This window comes from Lissotriton vulgaris, chromosome 5 (genome assembly GCF_964263255.1).
Source record: "Lissotriton vulgaris chromosome 5, aLisVul1.2, whole genome shotgun sequence".
NCBI classification, from domain to species: domain Eukaryota; kingdom Metazoa; phylum Chordata; class Amphibia; order Caudata; family Salamandridae; genus Lissotriton; species Lissotriton vulgaris.
The window spans coordinates 846,974,360-846,993,365 of NC_141693.1; the positions used below are offsets into that span (position 1 = coordinate 846,974,360).

At 43.9% G+C, this 19,006-nt stretch overlaps 1 protein-coding gene across 1 annotated transcript in view; it reads left to right on the forward strand.

The window, feature by feature from the left end:
- The window catches only part of MYPN (myopalladin), a 2,267,856-nt gene that overhangs the window by 283,827 nt on the left and 1,965,023 nt on the right, over positions 1-19,006 (forward strand). The window contains exon 2 of the mRNA XM_086922400.1: positions 12,886-13,851. Coding sequence (XP_086778526.1) covers positions 12,886-13,851 — 966 coding nt within the window. The remainder of the gene's footprint in view (positions 1-12,885; positions 13,852-19,006) is intronic.

The following is a 19,006-nucleotide window of genomic DNA, read 5'->3' on the forward strand; positions in this document are numbered from 1 at the left end:
CTGCTGCACTCCTCTTGCCTTTTTTTGCATCTCTGTTCCTTCTTTCTACATCTCTGTTGCTTCTTTCTGCACTTCCCGTGCTTCCTTCTGCACCTCGCTTACCCCTTTCTGCAGTTCTCTTGCCTCTTTCTGTACCTCTGTTGCTTCTTTCTGTACTTCTCTTATCCCTTTCTGCACCCTTCGTACCTCTTCCTGCACTTTGCTTGGAGTAGTCAGAGGATGATGAGGTTAGACTGGCCCATCGGTCCTTTTTCATACCCCTCCTTTACCTTCCACAGAGCGGGCCTCATTTATCCTGAGCAAGGTTCCAGGAGAGGTGAGGTATACTCCCTGTACAATACAGGTGAGTAGGAGCAAGTCAAATATTTTGGTCACCTTTTAGGGATCCTGACCATATGATACCCTATGTTGAGGACTCACGCTGTATTCTGATTTCTTTCTGAACAGATATAAACAATACTGATTGCTACAGAGGAACATGAAATCCGGATTACACATATGTATCCTTTAATTGGTTTAGTTATTTTTCACTTTTTTGATATGCAGTAGCAAACGTATAGGACTGTGGCCCTGAAGAAAGCTGTGGGATTTGTTTCCCTTTAGGCTGAAACATGTTGGCCCTATATATGCAGTTATATGGTTAGACTGCTCTCTTTGCACTGTCCTTGTTTTTATTAAGGGAGAGATCAAGTTATATTAAAATTGGTTGTATTGATCTTCTATCCTTTTTTAAACCCACTACACTTTATTATTTATGCACTGCACTTAATTCCATCACAATCATTAAACTCATGGTCTTCATGGAGATTGAGCATGTGACCCAGATGAGTGTGGGCTATGGGCCAGTCTCATGAGACATACCATCCCTGTTTGGATGACCAAATGAGAATATTTGATCTACATTTGACGTTGATGGGAATCCAGTATTTCTCTGTATGGGTCTAATCAACAATTGCAGTGAGTCCAACAATATAGTTTTTTCTTTTGGTACTTTATGAGGGAGTTATTTGTATCTAGCCCCTCTAACGCTTACTGATTTATATACGAGTGCACGTATTTCTAGGAGTCCAACAGGCTCTTACATAGACCCCGAGTTTGTCATGATCTGAGAATTCACAAACATCTTTATATTTTGCGAAGTCTATGTGTCAGCCATCCAGTTTCATTCAAGAACTTTAGAGCCAAGAGATTCTACAGGGAGTCAAGATGCATCTGGATTGTAAGTAATAGGATTTCCAGCACCCAATGTGCGGTACGCATATTAATGTTTTCCCATTTCTGAAAAATTTTACTTGGTGTATTTTAGGTCATCATAATTTACGTTTGCGTTACTTAATCAATCAAAGTTTCCTTATTTAGATATAAAACAGATATCTTTAAAAGAGGATTACATAATTCACGTTATATACAACTATTAAAATGAAAATAGCAAAACGGTCAGTTAACCAGCCATAATAAGAATAAAGGTCTTCCGCATCCTCAGCCTCCTGGGTCCGTGGGATTTTTAAAAGAAAGATAAAAACCAGAAGAAAAAGTAGTACAAAAGTTAAAACCTAATATACAAAGAACTTCACCCCTTTTTCTTTTCTCTCGCTGACTTGGATATCATACATCTGAAAGATGACCCAATTTTCCTAGAGGTACTACTCATATTCTTTTCATTTCATCCTCCCTAGAAATTTGGGATGTATCATAAGGTGCATTAAGTGATAAAAAGAGAGGTAAGAGGGAGGATTTAGCAAGACCTCTTTAGCTTGAAATTGCGGTATGCTTGCTGGATGAACTTTGTTAGTCTTAAATTTAAGTCAGTGTTTTCAGAGTTCAAAGCCACGATGATGGCTTGCCTGCAAGTTTGGGCGCCCAACCTGTTCCATTTGGCTTTTAGTTTGCAACTGCGTTGGAAGTTAAAGGCTGGGCAAAGGCAAACCACGTGCAACAATGTTTCGGCTGTTTTACCGCACCCTCTACAAGTTAGATCTACTGCCGTGCGTCTCCAGGAGGGTAAGTCTTGCAGAAAACGCCAGTCACCCATTCTAATAGCTATAAGGCTACGTTTTAGGTACAATGAGTATGTAAAGGAAAGGTAAGCGGCGGGGAGTAGCCGACTATAGGAATTTACAAGGGCCCAGGAATGACTGCGTTTTGAAAAGAGTGCTTTGTCTGTGATGAGTGATCTTATTCTCACACATTTTTTTATGGCGATTTTAAACGCTGTCTGACTGGGGTTAAGAGCCCATAGGTCGCCTGCTGACATTTGTTGGAAGTAGTCCTTAAAAAGGCGACCAAACGTTCCTCCTGGGTTTTTCTGGGAGATTTCTAGCCAGACTAGGGATTCTAATGAGCCTGGGTCAGCCTGTCTCAGCTTGTGACAGAGGTTTAGGTATACACCGATATTAGAAACCTCATAGTTTGGTAACCCCATCTCCAATCTTATCTGTGCAGCAGATGCAGAAGTTGGCAACTGGAGGACTTTTTTATAAATGTTGGTGGTGAGTTGGTTTAGGGCTGTATTCAATTTACCCTTGAATATGACTATCCCGTATGATAGGGTGTGGCCAATTTTCACTCTCAGGACTTCCAAGAGGGGCGAGAAAGTTGGACCTGGGAGATTTTTCGAAAGCTTAGTTAAAGACACCGCAAGGATCGTGGCTTTAACTGCAATCTCATGACGCTGTTTTATAAGGTTGCCCCTAGAGTCCAGGTGGACGCCTAGATATTTGTACGATTGACCTATCGCAAGGCTTATGTTGTTAAAGGACCACCCACCACCGGCATATCGTTTCTTCCCGAAGGGGACTACTTGAGTTTTCTTTAAATTGACTTCTAATTGATTCGCTATTGTATAACCAAGCAGTGTGTCAAGGAGCCTTTGCAACCCGACCCTGGTGAGGCTGAAGAGAACAAGGTCATCGGCAAATAACAGGTTACTAAGTGCCGTGCCTCCCACCTTTGGCGGATGACTATTGGTTTCATCCAGGGTTAATGACAGGTCTACTATGAACAGGTTAAAGAGAAGGGGGGCCAGCACGCATCCCTGCTTAACACCTCTCGTTGTCATAATTTTCCGCGAGAGATGCGAGCCGGATCCTAACTTCACTCGGACCCAGGTGCGAGAGTGAAGTTGAATAATGGCCTCCAGTAGTTTGTCAGGGATCCCCCACTTCCTAAGCTTTTCCCATAAAGCCACCCTAGGGACCCTGTCAAATGCTGCTTTGAAGTCGACAAAGCACCAAAGCACTGTCCTAGATGTTAAGAGTGCTTAGTCGACAATAGTTGACACTGCTAGAAGGTTGGTCATGGTCCCTGAGTTGGCAACAAACCCCGTTTGATTCATCGGAATCCGGTTGTGTTCCTTTGCCCATAGCTTCAGGTCCTCCAAGAGGAGGCCTACATAGTGCTTAGCCTCAATGTCCAAAAGAGCAATGAGTCTGTAGTTGTTAGGGGCATCGCGGGATCCTGATTTATAAATTGGATGTATTCTTGCACCCCACCATGAGTCTGGGATTGTTGCGGTTCTCAGGGCGTAATTGAAAAGGTTTTTTAGGGTTCCTGACCAAAAAACTATATAAGATTTAAAGAGGTTCTGTGGCAGGCCATTTGGGCCCAGTGCTCCATCTGATCTTGATTTAGTCACAGCATACGCTACTCTGTCTTGGGGCACCTGAAAGTCCATATTAACTGAATTTAGCAGCTCGGTGGGTGCACTCCGCTTGATGCTGGCCCCGGTCTCGATCTCTCTTGGCAAACCACATCCTGTGGGTCCTAGATGTTCTGGGGACCTGAAGTGGTCTGTGAGGAATGATGCCCACTCAGACTCTTGGATATTTGCTGATCCAAAACTTGAGGTACTCGGGTTGGAGTGGTTAATTAGGGCCCAGAATTTTCTTGGGTTTTTGCTCATACTCTCCCACACCAGTTTGCACCAGAATTGATTTTCGTGTATCTTTTTGTCTTTGATGGTCGCCTGCCTAAATGACTTTTGGGCAGCTTGATAGAGATTTAAACATTCGCTATTCCCAACATATTTTGCAAGTGACCGCAGGGCGTTGTTCCTGGCTTTCTTAAGTAACTTTGTCTGTAATGAAAATTTAAAATTGCGAGACTGGATTGTCCTTTGGGCCTGCTGTTTTACTGGAAAACAGTTAGTCAGATTGGAGCACAGCGCCGTCCATGTTACAATGGGAGAGGCATCTTGATCGTTTCCGCCTGTTATTTGTTCCATGCATACCTGTAGGATAATCGGGCTGATGTCTTCGCTCCACTTGAGACGCTTAAGGTTTTCCGTATATGTTCCCCTACACGTTGGAGGTGTGGGTTTGTGCTTCACTGAGTTTATGTTAAAGGATATGACCTGGGGCCTATGGTCACTTTCAGAGCGTGGGTGAATACAGAAGCTGGCCAGACAATGAAGCAAGTCTGCGTTACAGATGGTGTAGTCCAAATAGGAGTGTTTGCTACCATTTGTCCAGGACCAATTCGGGGGGATGTCCCCCGCCCACCTGCCATTCATTACCAGGTAGCCGGCGCTGTAGAATTTCATCACACAGATCTCACCCAGACCGCAATAGGCTTGGTTGGTCGGTTTGGTTTGTGTCACGGCCTCAGTGATGGGGAATAAGAAGGGCTCATCGGTGTCTGCTAATTCCCCCTGGAATAGGTTGGTATTAAAATCCCCTGTGACAATGCAATCTGAGTTGGGGTGTTCCGCAGCTATGTCGCTCATTATTTCCATTAGGCGTGCCAAGTGATCTTTTTTTGTACGTGTGTTGGGATTGATGTATGCATTTAAAAGAAGGAGTGGGCGCTGTTTTCGCCACGAGTTAATTTTGACCCCGAGTAGCCAGTCTTCCTCAATGCTCAATCGTAAGATAGGGCCTTTTAAGTGTTTGATATGTATATTGAAAGGCCACCTTTGGCATGGCCGTAGCGGCTGTCCCTGAGTGCTGGTTTCCATAATTCAATATAGCCGATAACGGGAAATCCTTCTGTGGCCCAGGTTTCCTGTAGGGCTGATATAGCATGCTCGCGTAGGAAAGAAAAAGTAACAGGGTGCGTAATTTTCTGATGAAGGCTGCTAATGTTCCAAGAACACATAAGGAAGATGGAATCAGCTTGTGCAATGGGAACGGTTATAGATGGGGCTACTGGAGGAATTGGCATTGCTTGGAGTTTGTGATTATGGGCAGAAAGCTCTACTTCAGAAGGTCAATCTGAGCTTTTGGTTGACAAAATCGCTGGGAGCCACTCCCAGCCTTGACTTATGTCGACGTTGGAGACCACCATTGGAGGGGTTTTATGCAGTTCCTTGGATCCTGCTGCGTTTTTTAAGATCGAATACGGTCTGGGGTGAGGCACCTCAACTGGGTGTTTCCACCTGTTTTGCTGCCTGCTGGAGCATAGGGCGTAACCGCCCTGTTTTCCACATCACACCTCTGTACCATATTAATCATGGGACTGCATTGCCTCACAATAACTTGCACATGTTGTAACATGCCAGTCCCCTTGACATTCTTGTTCTGCTCCCTCATTAAATTATTATTGGGCCCTATGAATTGCCCATCAATCCCCTCCACACTTGTGTCATCCTCTTCATCTGATATTATTATGGTGTGCAGCTCCCTCTCGCTGGAAGCCACCATATTTATTGCTGCAAACAGACTTTTCCCTAATATATGACTCAACATCTTGAACATTGGCAGGACACTTTCCTTCTCCTGTGGAGCATGCACTAGCACGCTCTCAACCACATGAAGTGAGGTCACTCCCCACGCACCAGCTCTCTTAGGGGGCCACACCTCCTCCATGAAATATGCGCCGCAACACACTGAGAAACCTCTGCCACTGAAAGTGACAGAGGTAAGTTCTCTGAGGTCGAAAAATGTTTGGCTAAGATTGGGTAAGCTTCATGTTTACCTTCCCGAATCCTCATTACAAATGTACTTTTCACTTTGCATTTTACAGGTTTTGTATGCAACGGTGAACACCGTTGCCGCAATCCCTTCAACCAACGCCCTCTTTGGACATCGCAAACCAACCAATGCCTGCTCAAGGACCCCCTCCCTCAGGCAAATCATCCCAACCTTCTTGCTGCAATACTTTCAAGACTGCAACAAGTTTACTGATGCCATCCATGCTTGAAATTATTGAATTTGTACACCAAATGGTTCAGCCTAATTTTAGAACAAGCATTTTGTAGTAGTTATGTTGTAACGTATATAGGGCTCTAGTGTAATTTTCCTGATTCATGCCCTTATATAGGAATAACTTATCATATCCTTATATAGGCATAAGAATCATAACCATATTTAGGCACAGCCAATGCAGTTCACATACGGCATGGCTACTTCCACTAAGCTCCTAGAGTACAACGAGTTCTTGAAGACAACCAGCCTTCAGCAGTACAGGACTTCCCCCTGCTTTAGTATTGATTTGTCCCAGAACTACTGGAGCGTGTAAAGATCTTAGAGTTCTTAGTGACGTTATTATGTCCACCCTTACGTCAAACTCGGCACCTTCCAGGTATAAATATGCCCACATCTGCCCTAGCAAGCACACAGTGGTTTTGGAGCAGATCGTCTACTTGCCCAACGCCCTGCTGTAGCGAGTGCCGAAGGAAGCCGACCCTCCAGCTGACGCACTGAGAGAGACGCTGTCTTTTCTCCTGCCGAGAAATTCAGCTCTAGTGTTTCCCTGCTACCCTTGCGGGTTACTGGGAGATCGAGTCCTGAGAGAGAGATACAAGACCTCCTTCATTCTATAATCAAGGTACGGAGCTGATTAGACCCTTAGAGAATTCTTGGATAGATTCTTGGCCGAAACTATTTAACTCAAGCTACACCTCACTTACTTCTTCCCTTGAACTAGACTTAGGTTAGGTATACCGGGGTAGGCGTATTTTATATGCACCAGTTGAGTACTTTTAGTCATTATTTATCATTGTATGTATTTTATCTATTTTATGTATCTTATGGCTTAGAAACCATATAAATGCTTTTACAGTATTATTTCATAATACTCTTTTTACTGTACGCACTTTACTTCATAGCAAGTATTACGATTGTAGCATTTCACTTCTCTTGCATGAGAAAGAAGACGGCTCAATAAATAACCTTTTTATTGAAAACGCCTGTCTCTCTATTTCTCTGCACTTCTGGTGAAACGAAGCATGCACGATTGACTGAGTGAAATAGCCACTTATTGTTTCCGCGACTCTGGAGATATATTCCTTATTCTTGGGGAACAAAGTTGTCATGTTATATGGTTGTCAGAAACTAATCCCTTCTTGTTTATTCTGAGCTACCTGGTATTCACAAATTAAGCCTAACATATTCAATAGAGACCTAGTCGACTTCAGTCCTACGTCTAAACTATCGTTTATGTTATTCCAATGCGCAGAGCCTATTGGGAATATAGGAACTACACTATAGTTAGCTCTGTTGGGAACCTTACTCTGCGAGTGTTCCATGTGCCAGCGTTGCTCAGTGGCAGTTGGAGACAGACGCTGTCCTAACTCTTCCTGAGGTGGTTCAGAAAAAAAGAGAGTGAAGAAACCTACCTTTGCTGCCGTCTCTCTTTACTACAATTTCTGAGGCGATGAGTACTGAACTACCTACATGGACCCACCAGACTTCAACACCCAGGGGCAGTCAGCTGCCTGATGAATGCTGGCTGTGTCATCGTGATTGTCAGAGGAAATTAAATCTAGTCATTCTTCCTGCTGTTGGGTGTGACGACAAGCATGGGTGTTTGCACCCAGGTAGGGCAGTATGCCTCTTCCTGGCATTCATTCAAGACAGCATTGAAACACAAAGAAGATGTGTGTTTCATCTTCCCACACAACGTTGTGACATTGTTGTCAGACTTGTTAATGAGGGCTGACAACTTGATTTCCCCTGTGAGTTTGAGAAATGTCATCATTTTATGAGCCCATGAGGGATATTTGGGAGCGACCATGACTAAGAAAAGAGTCAGGCTGTCTTTCTGGTGGCCTTCTATGGATAGGGAGATGGAATAACACTGTCAGGGAGTGTGTTATATATGCTAGCTGTGACAAAACTGTGAAACTACGCACTACACCCCTAACTCCTATTGAGCTGCCTTCTGCACCATGGGTGAAGCTGGGTCTTGACAGAGTTGGACCATTCAATGCACTTGATGTTTCTTCAAGGTTTGAGTTGGTCATGATGGATTACTATACTAAATAACCAGAGGTGAAACTTGTTAGAGAAGTGACATCCAAGGCTGTTGTTGAGTTTTTGAAGGATGTGCTTTTGAAGGAGGGCTTCCTTGGAAACACTTGTGACAGACAATGGGACACAATTTGTGCACTTGAAAAGCTCACTATACCACCCTCAAACCAATGGTTTACTATAACGCATGAACAGGGTGTTGGGGGTGCCTTCAGTGGGCAGTTGTGAACAATTACTTTGGTTTTATCACACCACTCCTCATGCAACCACTGGGGTCTCACCTTTTGAGCTGTTGTGTGGTCGTTGAGCCAACACCAGCTTATGTCCCAGTTGGGTGAATAAGTGGGTTAAATTTGGACGTTTGACAGATTCGGATGTGAGGACTCGTGTAGATATGTCACAGGAGAAGCAAAAGAGGTATTTTGATGAAAGGAAAAACGTTAGTGTCTTTAAGATGGTTGAGAAAGAGTGGTTCCAAATTTGGGTCACCTACCAATGTTGTGAAAGTGAATGGCAATTCGGTGAAACTCGAAAATGGCCAGTGGTGGAATAAGTGTTGGTTGGTCACGACCAGAAGTGTTGAGGGAAGTTGTGAGGGTCACAGTGTGGATGGTGGAAGGTTGCCAACTGAGAGGGAACAGATCTGTATGATATGCAGTTCAAGGGTGAGGAATGTTCCTCTCCTCTTTAGAGACTAATGAGTTAAAAAAAAAATTCTTGGGATGTTCATTGTGTTCTTCCGTTATTCATATTTTGGTAATACTGCTTTATTTTCTTCTCTTTTGCCTAGGTGGTTCATTTGTCATGTTTCGTTTTATTTTAAGGGGAAACCTGTGTAGTAGTTAGCTCTGTTCAGAACCTAATTGTGCGAGTGTTCCATGAGCGAGCGTCGCTCGGTGGCAGTTGGAGACAGAGGCTGCCCGAGCTCTGCCTGAGGTGGTTAAGAAAGAAAGAGAGTGAAAAAACGTACATTTGCCTCCGCCTTTCTTTACTACACATTTGCAATGCAATAGGTCTCACATTTGCGAGAGTTTGAGCTATTGGCATTGCAAATGTCAATGCCTTTTATTTATCTGTTTTGAAAACCTACAATCTGTGTGTGAACTTCTACTTCGAGTCCTTGCTTACGAGAAGCAAAGCTGACAGCAACTGCACCTCTTTTACTGCCAGCTTTGCTTCTTGTAAGCAAAGACTAGAGTAACAAAGTGTGTGTTTACGCACCTCTTGCAGGTTTTCAAAACGTATAAATAAAAGGCATTGTTATTTACAATGCCAACAACACAAACTCTCGTAAATGCAAGACCTATTGCATTGCAAATGCTTGTTTTTTTCAAGCTGCAACATATGAAAATCTGACCTTAACACCTATTAGATCGCTGAGCAGTCTTTTATTAAACTGGTACCCCAGCTGTAGTCGCTGCGAGGTAACTATTACCTTCCAGGTCAGTGCGAACACTTTTTTAGTCCTGAGCATGTGAATGAGAGCAAAATTGATTCCCTGTGTTGTAGTTTTGTTGTTCTTCCATGGCACTAGCTGGACCAACACAACTGAAATCAATAATTTGTTGGTGAAAAGTTCAGGCCTGGTGACTTTGTAGCATTGAAAAGAAGTGAGGTGGGCAACCTAATTCCTCCTGTGTTTATTTAGTTGACATGGAAGAGGGTGTAGCTTACAGGATAGGGTGGCCGACTTTGAAGTTGGGGAACTAGGTTCAAGTCTGACAGGAGGCACAAACATCCTGTGAGGCTGTGAAAATCACAATCTCTCTGTGCCTAGAAATGAATGTGTCCTTCTGTGATGCAACTGGTGTTCATATAAAGCACTCTTATACCTATGGGTCGAGTATGCGCAATACAAAACTGCAAAAGAAGAAAGAAGAAAACACAGTCCACCATGCTGCATCATCTCAGTGTTTGACAGTTTTTCATAAACGTGCTATATGAGTGAGAGGAGCTGGTGTTTTTTATACCTCGTCCCTGGCAGGATGCCTTCTCATTTATGAGGAAATAAAAGGCTATGGAAGTAATGCGACAACTCCCCCATTATGGCAACGGATCACCGCTTAATAATCAGCCAAATCATCTAGCCTACTCATTATCATCTGGGCAGAATTAATTTCCGAACCAGCCACTATGGATTGCTATCAGATGTGATCCCTCCTTCGAAGCATTCAAATAACTGTACATTTCCACTTCCTACTCTCCACAAATGCAGGCTGACAGCACGGAGTGCCTTCTGCTGCTCAGAGATGCCTGTTGGAGGAGGGAGGACACGCTTGCAGTGGTGTAAGAGGACACCAGCATTTAATACCCACAACAGTGTGAGAAGTGTCAAGGGCAGGAATGACAACAACCTGATCCAAAGGGGGTGTGCTCGAGGAGCTGGGAGCGGTTACTTACAGGAAGATTCAGTTCCGAACATGGCTGTCCCCCAGATGCAGTTATACAGAGGAGGGTGAGTGAGGAGAAACGAGGCTGCTTCACAGCAGGGGTTATGGAGCCAGACGAGGTAGCCCTCAGGGGCAGCTCTAGGCTTATTGCGGCCCTGGGCAGGGAGCTTAGGTAGGGGGCCCCGGAAAAGGTGGTCCGGGCGGGGCGGAGGACGGAGGCCAGTGAAGAGGGGGGTGCGGGGGGGGGGGGTCAGGGTGTTAGGAAGTGGAACAGAGCCGGAGGCCGCCAAATCCCTGCCAGTGGCCGCCACGCAAATATGTATCCATCCTCAGAGGATTATTATATTAAGGATATATCTTGCGGTGGTGACCCCTGGGGTTTGGTGGCCCTGTGCAGGTGCGCAGCTTGCACATGCCTAAGGCCGCACCTGTAGCCCTAGCCAGCCAGCTGCCATTCACTGCTCTGAAAAGACGTCCGCTCAGCTGGATGTCCACCAGTCACCGAAGCGAAGGTCTTATCTGGGTGAGAAAAGAACAAACCATGGGCTGCTGCTTTTAAATGCGACAGGCAAGGAAAGATGGGTGCTGCCTTGCCTGTGAGGCAGAAATAGGTAGCAGAAACCAGATACTGCAGTGGGCAGCAGACCCTGCCCACGATATGACAATAGAATGGCTTATGCACACATTGGATTGTCTTGTGAGCTGTCAGCCTCTTGATAAGTAAAAAAAGAAGTTTGCTTTTGAAACTACAGATGTGGTGTAGCTTACGGAGCTGCTGACCTTATGCCTGGGGAACCGGCTTCGAGTCTCTGCGTGGTCACTACAAAAAACATGCCAATCAAAATAAATACAATTAAACTTGTAACAAATAAATTGAAACAGTGGTGAATCTGAAACAAATGTTGTGGAGAAACATACTGGAGCAATTCACAGTAAACGAGCCAGGCCACAAGTAAACATAACAGTGGAGGGGGCAAATGCATGAACAGACACCCTTGGAATGCATTCTGATAAGCCATTGCTGAAGCTGGTGTCCTGTAAGTGCTGTGTACATTAATTAAGTAAATAGTTCAGCAAACTGATAATGAAAGCTTATGTATCTATATCCCGCGCACACATACAATATTGGAACAAGCTGTACAAGTGTCATTCAGGAACAAAATTGAACGGTATTCATTGTTGATGTCTTGGTTTCTTTAATACAAGTTGTAAAACGCAGCCAGACGACACGTGTTTTGTCAGGGAAACAGGTAGTCCCCCGACTCTTCAGGGCTGGGAATGATACAAAAAATGACCTGAGAACAAGGCATAAAGTGACAAATGATTGGAGAACACATGTCCTCCTCACTGTGTTTTTAAATACATCACCCCAACACTCGTGGAGACCATGATGCAGAGAAAATGCTAATGAAAGCTCCCTAGTAAAGACACATGTAAGACTGCCAGTCCTCCTGGGAGTAAAGGGAGGTACTAAGGATGAACTAATAAATCTATTAACAAATCAAAAGCCAACATTTACAAAGGACAATGACACAATCCAATGAAAAATATGGGTGGAGAGTGGTTGGAGCTTCAAGTCCATACCTGAATACAGAATGTCTCAAAGAGACAGCGTAGACGCTGCCTAGGCAAGACCTAAAAAACCTGACACTGCCTGCCCCCTTGGAGTGACGGTGGCAAAAGAGACTGTCCCACACTCCTATCTAACTGTGCTTCACTCCTCCCCCTTGTCACTCGGCCAATTGTGGCATTGTGTCACTGGAGCAGCCAAAATGCCCGGGAGAGGACTGGGCATGCCCATCTCCCACCTGCATCACCATTTAGGCTATGTGCAGGGGGAAGCTGGCTAGTTCAGGTATTTCAAGGCAAGGAGACAGGTGTAGCAGCTCCATGCTCCATGTACTTTTTATTTTTTCCTGCAATAAAATGAACTTGTTTTTAGGCATATCTTTCCAGACCGTAGTCCTTAGGTAGTAGAAAGCATCTCCCCTTTAGCTCCGAGCTACCATGAGGTGCTTCATTTTCGAAGTGACATGAAAACCTGGCGTTTTCCTGCTAGAGCTCAATAACTCCCTCTCAGATTTTATTATGGCATATGTTGCACTCTACAAACTGATTTTAAAGTAACATAACATTATGTGACATATTGGACAGTAATGATTTAGAGGTGATGTACAAGATATGGAAAAATTCAATGCCGTGCTGTTGTGCTAATCTACAATATGTACGAATATTTGGACGTACATAACACATCTTTGTAATTTTACCATGTAATATTAATGTGTTTTTGATTATTCTTATTGCAGAATGCAAGACCAAGGTGTGGAAGCCACAGCTTCGATTTCGCAACTTCTAAGAGAGACTTATTCAGCTGAAAGAGGGATGCAGAAAGCAGAGACCGCAAGACACGAATCTGATTCAATGCATCATCCAAGTTCTGTAAATTCGCCTGAAGAGGTAAAAAGGCCAGATGATATTTCTGATCTCTCTGCCTTTTTGACCCAAGAAGAATTAGACAAAAGTGTGAGCTTAGCAATACAAGAAATTCATCAACCTCCATATGAAATCAAACAGTTAGAGCCTCAGAAATCTCCAATGTACTCAGCAGATGAAATGAACAAAACTCTAAAAATTGCTTCAAAGGAAAAAAAACCTCAATTAGTTCCTCCATCGACTGACAGTGAAAAAGATAATCACCCTGATAATCGTAAATGTTTCCAAGACAGTGTTGTAACAGTTCCCAAAGTATCCATCGAAAGCTCTCAGGAACCATACCAAGAACGTGGTCGCAGTGAACATGGAGCTGGAAAGGAATCAAAAAAGGAGTTAAAAAATAAAGCAGCAGATTTTATTGAAGAACTTTCTGCCCTTTTCAAAAGCCATAGTTCGAAAAAGATCAGGCCGAAAACATGCAAAAAACATGGAAGCAAACATAAAACAAAAGGTGGAATAGCGCAAGAATGGAGAACGGACTACACAAATATGTCAGAAACTAGAGAAAGGCCTCATACTTCAATACCAATGAATGTGGAAGAAATAGTAGATGCTCCGTCTGTTTTACTTATAAATAAGGAAGGCAAAGATCTCGAAAATGAAACTGAATTAAAAACTACGGAGGCATCATCTGAGAATTCACAAACACCTTTATATTTTGAGGCGTCTGTGAGTCAGCCTCCTACTTTCATTCAAAAACTTAAGAGCAGAGAGATTCTAGAAGGAGCTAAGGTGCAGCTGGATTGTACAGTAATGGGATTTCCAGCACCTAATGTGCGGTAAGCAAATGACGCTTTTCACATTTCTGAAATCATCCTGCCCGGTATGTTTTAGGTTATTATATTTTAAATAAGTGATTTATCATTCAAATGATCGAAGGTCAGGTATGTTTGGCTTACATAATGTTTTTAAACTATTGTATATGTTTCCTTAAAAAGAGAAGGCCCTTCCTAGCTTTCCATTTAGCTTGTTTTGCAAATAAAAAAACAAGCATCGGCAAAGCCAATCGGCCTTTCTTTTTCTTTTCTAAAGAACCATCACCATTCCCATTTACGTGCCTTCAGAGTTTTCTAAAGCTGCAAGTGTCCCTTTCCAAGCGCAGGGTGCGTGCCCTTAAACTGTTAAATAGAGTTTCAGCGAGTCATTCACAAGTGTTTGCTAAAGGAGGCTGCAATACCTTAGACTACCACTAGGGGTTCCTAAAAGAAAGATTAGTACTTGGTGTAACAGGCTACAGTACCGTAAACTTTGACTAGAGTTACCAGATGACACCCAAAGACTTGAGTGACTGCATTGTGTTGGAATAGGTAGGGCTTCATAAGAGATTATCCTGATAAGAGCAAATGAAAGTCTACATAGCAATAAAAGACACCATCTTTTTCTCCTCCCTAATGCTTTTATTTACTAGTAAACAAAATATATGTTGACGAACAGTGTGTCCAATGCTGCCTCTTTTGTTAAATGGATTTTATTAAACGTAACTTGCTTTGGAGTCTCAAATCATAAACAAAACTTAGCTGAAAAACAGATGGTTTATTAAGCCACAACATGGACAGGCATCATCAGTTTGTTTGTAACACTACTCCATGGTGATGGCTATGTCCACCATGCTGCAACCTGAGGTCACCTGTGTCAATTAGACTCACGTGTCTCTAGCCGTGGTGAAGCATTCTTCTTTTTTTTTTTATTTCAAAAGATTTTATTAGAAGAAATTTTACAAAACAGTACAGAGTACGCCGAAACTAAGGCAACACTGGTTAGCTGTAGTCATAAGCATGGGTAATGATACATACGGGCTTGTTGCGGCGCTTGTGTGCTGGTTATACATAGACAGCTTGAGTCCTTGGCGTTACATACCGGTCATATGCATTGCCCCCTTCGGTCGAAAGAGATAGTGTGTAGAGGTAAGTAGGACAAAAGACAAGGAGAAGAGACGTACACAGGTGTGGTGGGTTGTGTTTTGTATGGCCACAGAGTTTGCAGACGGGTTACGTCGGGGGGAAGGGGGTGCGGGTGGAACCATAAGGGTGTTTAGCAATGTGGTGCGTACACAGCAGTTCTTGCGAGGCAAGGTATTTGTCCAGGGAGAGCCTCATCTCATTGCTCCGTCCAACTTGTGGTGTTTAATTTTTCGTTGTGTTGTCTGCCCTCCCTTAGGAAGGTGACCCAGTTGAACCATACTCTGAAAGTGGCATTCCCCGTGTCCTTCCAGTTAGAAAGGATTGTCTTGGTTGCCGCCGTGAGGAGTAGGTCAATGAGGCTCCTGTCATTGGCAGATTGTATCTCCGGGGCCATGAAGGCGTTTGTTATGCTGAGGAGGTCTAGTTGTGGAGTGTACCCAGTTACATTGTAGATGAAATCTATTACTTTCCCCCAGAATGTTTTAACTTTAGGGCATTGGACAATCATGTGCTCTAGGTCTCCTTTCTGTTTCTGGCAGTTCCAACATAGGTCGTTGTCTATGAGCCTGACCTCTGCTAGGCGTGCCGGGGTCCAGTAAGCTCTGTGTAGGAGCCAGAATTTTGTTTGTGCTAGTATGGAGGTGACTTTGTTCCTGTTTGCCGAGGACCAGAGGTGGGCTTTTTCTTTTTCGCTAAAACGCCATGCGTGTAGTGTTTCCCAGTAATCTATGACCTTTCTGTTTAAGCTGGTTGTTTTTGCCCTTAGTAATTTATATAGGTATGATGTTTGGTGCCCAAGTTTGTTAAGATTTGTCAGGTATTGGTGTATTGTTGGTACCTCTTTGCTTAGTCTTGCTTTAGTGATTACCACCTTTATTGTGAGAAAGTTATATAGTTCTATGTCTGGGAGGTCATGTTCCTGTTGTAGGCTGGAAAAGGTGGAAGGGGGACCCTCGTTCCTCTAGTTGGGATGGGGTGTGGATACCTCGCTGGAGCCAGGAGGTTATGATAAGTATGCTATTCTTGTATTTTATTTTTGTGTTGAACCAAATGGATTCGCATTTTGTGTTTTTTATACTTTTTTCCATTCTTTTGTCTACTTGCAGGAGGGCGTTTTTGGTGTTCCTGAGGATTATGTTGCTAACTTCCGGGTGTTTATTAGCAGTGAGGAGGGCCGCAGGGTTTAAGCCTCCCAGCAGGGCTTTTTCTAGTTCAAGCCAAGCGGGTGTATATCCCTGTTCTTGCGTGAGCCAGTATATGCACTGTCTGGCAAGGCAGGCTGTCTGGAAAGTCTTAAAGTTTGTGATGTTGAGCCCCCCTAGGTCCTTACTGAGCCTAAGTTTCTGGAGGCTAATCCTGGCTTTTTTACCCCTCCAGAGGAACGTGTTTATCATGGCGCTCAGTTTTTGGTGAAATTCTTCCGTGACTATCAGTGGCAGCATGCTCAGCAGGTAGTTAACCATGGGGGTTATCATCATTTTTATTATTTCTACTCTGCCCCACCAGATGACGTACTTGGGGGACCACGTGTCTAGCCTGTCTTTTATTTTGTTTAGTATTGATTTTTCGTTGTGCTCAAGTGTTGACTTGAGGTCCCTGTCAAAATAGATACCCAGGTATTTTAGGGCCCCCTTTTGCCAGTGTAGGCCAGAGGATCCTATCACATACCTGGTGGTATGAACATTGAGTGGCTTGCATTCGGACTTGCTTCTATTAAGCTTGTACCCTGCTACTTTGGCATATACTTTGATGGTGTTCATTAGTGCCTCTATTGAGGGCTCAGGGTTCTCTGTAATGATGAGTATTTCATCGGCGTACGCTGCTAGTTTGACTGTGTTACCTTTGACCTCCACCCCTTTAATCTTGGCGTTGCTTCTGATCATGGTCAGTAGGGGTTCTAGGGTCAGTAGGAACAGTGCCGGGGAAAGTGGGCATCCTTGTCTGGTTCCTCTTTCCAGAGATAGGGCCTCTGATGTTCCCCGATTCACTACGACTCGGGCTTTGGGGGCCTTGTAAAGCTCCATCACCATTGACCTTTATTTCTCGCCTAGGCCGAACTTCTGCATACACTGGTCGAGGAAGGGCCATGAGACTCTGTTGACGGATCATTCTTCACTTTGCAGAAAGCTGAGCCCATCAAGCCATCTACGAAGTAGATTTTGCCTTGGTGCCTTTGTGAACATTGACAGCCTGTAGGCTCCGCAGTTGTTTAATGGAGGCTGCCAACAACCAGCTCCATGGCCTTCTTGCCAACACACTATGCCAAGATAGTCACCTGCATCCAACAGCAATTCGCCAGGTGATATGTTGCACGTGACTAATATCACATCCATGCCTCTCTGTAGCAACCGGAAGGCAGCTGAGAGCTATTAACCCCACTGTGGTCTGCAAACAGGCACAGAGGTGCATTATTCCACAGTCTCCTGCCAGCACGGTGCTTCCCTTTTGGGGAGAAGTGGACAGGGAAGGGGTGCAAAGGCAGCTTAAAAATAGACGCATTCAAATTCCTTGAAGTACAGGTTCTATTGCTTTGGCTTTCCCTTCACTTATCATTTCCTCGTAGCTACAACATAAAACTCGCTGCCTGTGTGCCACACAGCATCTATTTGCTTTTTAAACGCAGCACTCTGTTGCTGTGATTAGGCTATACAGGCTATTTAGGTCCATTCTTTTTAAGTCGAGCCTGGGCAGCGCATGCGCTGGTGCATGGCGTGCACTATTGGAGTATGGCTTTGAAGCCCCGCCCACTCTCCACCCATATTTTTAATTGGCTTGTGTCATTGTCCTTCCTAAATACTGGCTTCCGAGTCGTTATTAGGATTGTTACTCCTTCCTTGGCACCGCCTTGTCTGCATGTGTTACCTCCCATTACGACTGGACCTTTTACTTGTGCTGTTTCACGGTCTGCTATATCTTGGTTGTGACATACTGCTTTATATATACCGCACAAAGTAACACCTTGTACACTGTATCACAATGTTTCAAAATCCTCTCCGAAGCCCAACGGGGAGCCCACCCCTACCTAAATGGGTGAGGCTTGGCTCGTTTTGCATTTATCATTGTGTACACATCGAGACTCTAAATAGTTGAGACTATACACACTTGGATATTCTAAAGGTATACAATTAGTCTCAGTCAATGAAGACATTAAAGATACACTAGACACTCACCCCAATAAGTGCATTACAGTCTGTGACTGACATTTGTGACTCAAAGATGGTGGCCGGGGTTAGCAGTCTAGCTTTTACAGACAGCAGAGATACAAAAAGATGTGACTTACGGTTATATCTGGCTAAGTAAATCCAAACCAGCAGAGGACGCAGATGGAGTTTTTATACATTATGTCCGATTGTTGCAGTAAGTGTGGATGTATTATTGATGGTATTTAGCATAACAAAATGGCGTAGACCTGGTAATCAACGATACCCTGTCATATATTTTCAGATTTATTTAACAGACGCCTTCGGGGTGCCTCTTAGCAAGGACTTGGAATTGAGGGTAAAGTTGGTGTACATTGAGCAGGTTTGATATTGTTGGACCTTCCGTTTATACCACATGCTGTTTATTCACCAACAAATCACCCACTGATACGTAATTGTCTGCACTAAACATGCCCCACTGGTTAACTCGGAATTGATGTTTCCGTTGTTTCTGCAGTACTCACTTCCAGTGGTAAGGATGCATGGTTTCGGTCTGTGGATTAGTGATTACCATACGTGCATAGTAGCCTCCTATATCTTGCGTATTGACCATGGATGTGACCTACAGTTGACATACAGGTTAGCACTATGTAATATGCACTCGGTTTTTCGAATGATGCATGAAGTGTCACAAAGATGTTATTGGGGCAGCTCTCAGTAACATTCCTTTAGGCAATGGTGGTAGGTTCCCCAGCATGCACAGAAAACACTTTTTGGATTTGATCACTATGCTTGATTAGGTTGTAGGCACTAGACCTACACTAGACCTTTGAGGTGTATGAGAAATTGGTGTGTGGTGCACACTACATATAGCTTTGGAACTGGACTATTGA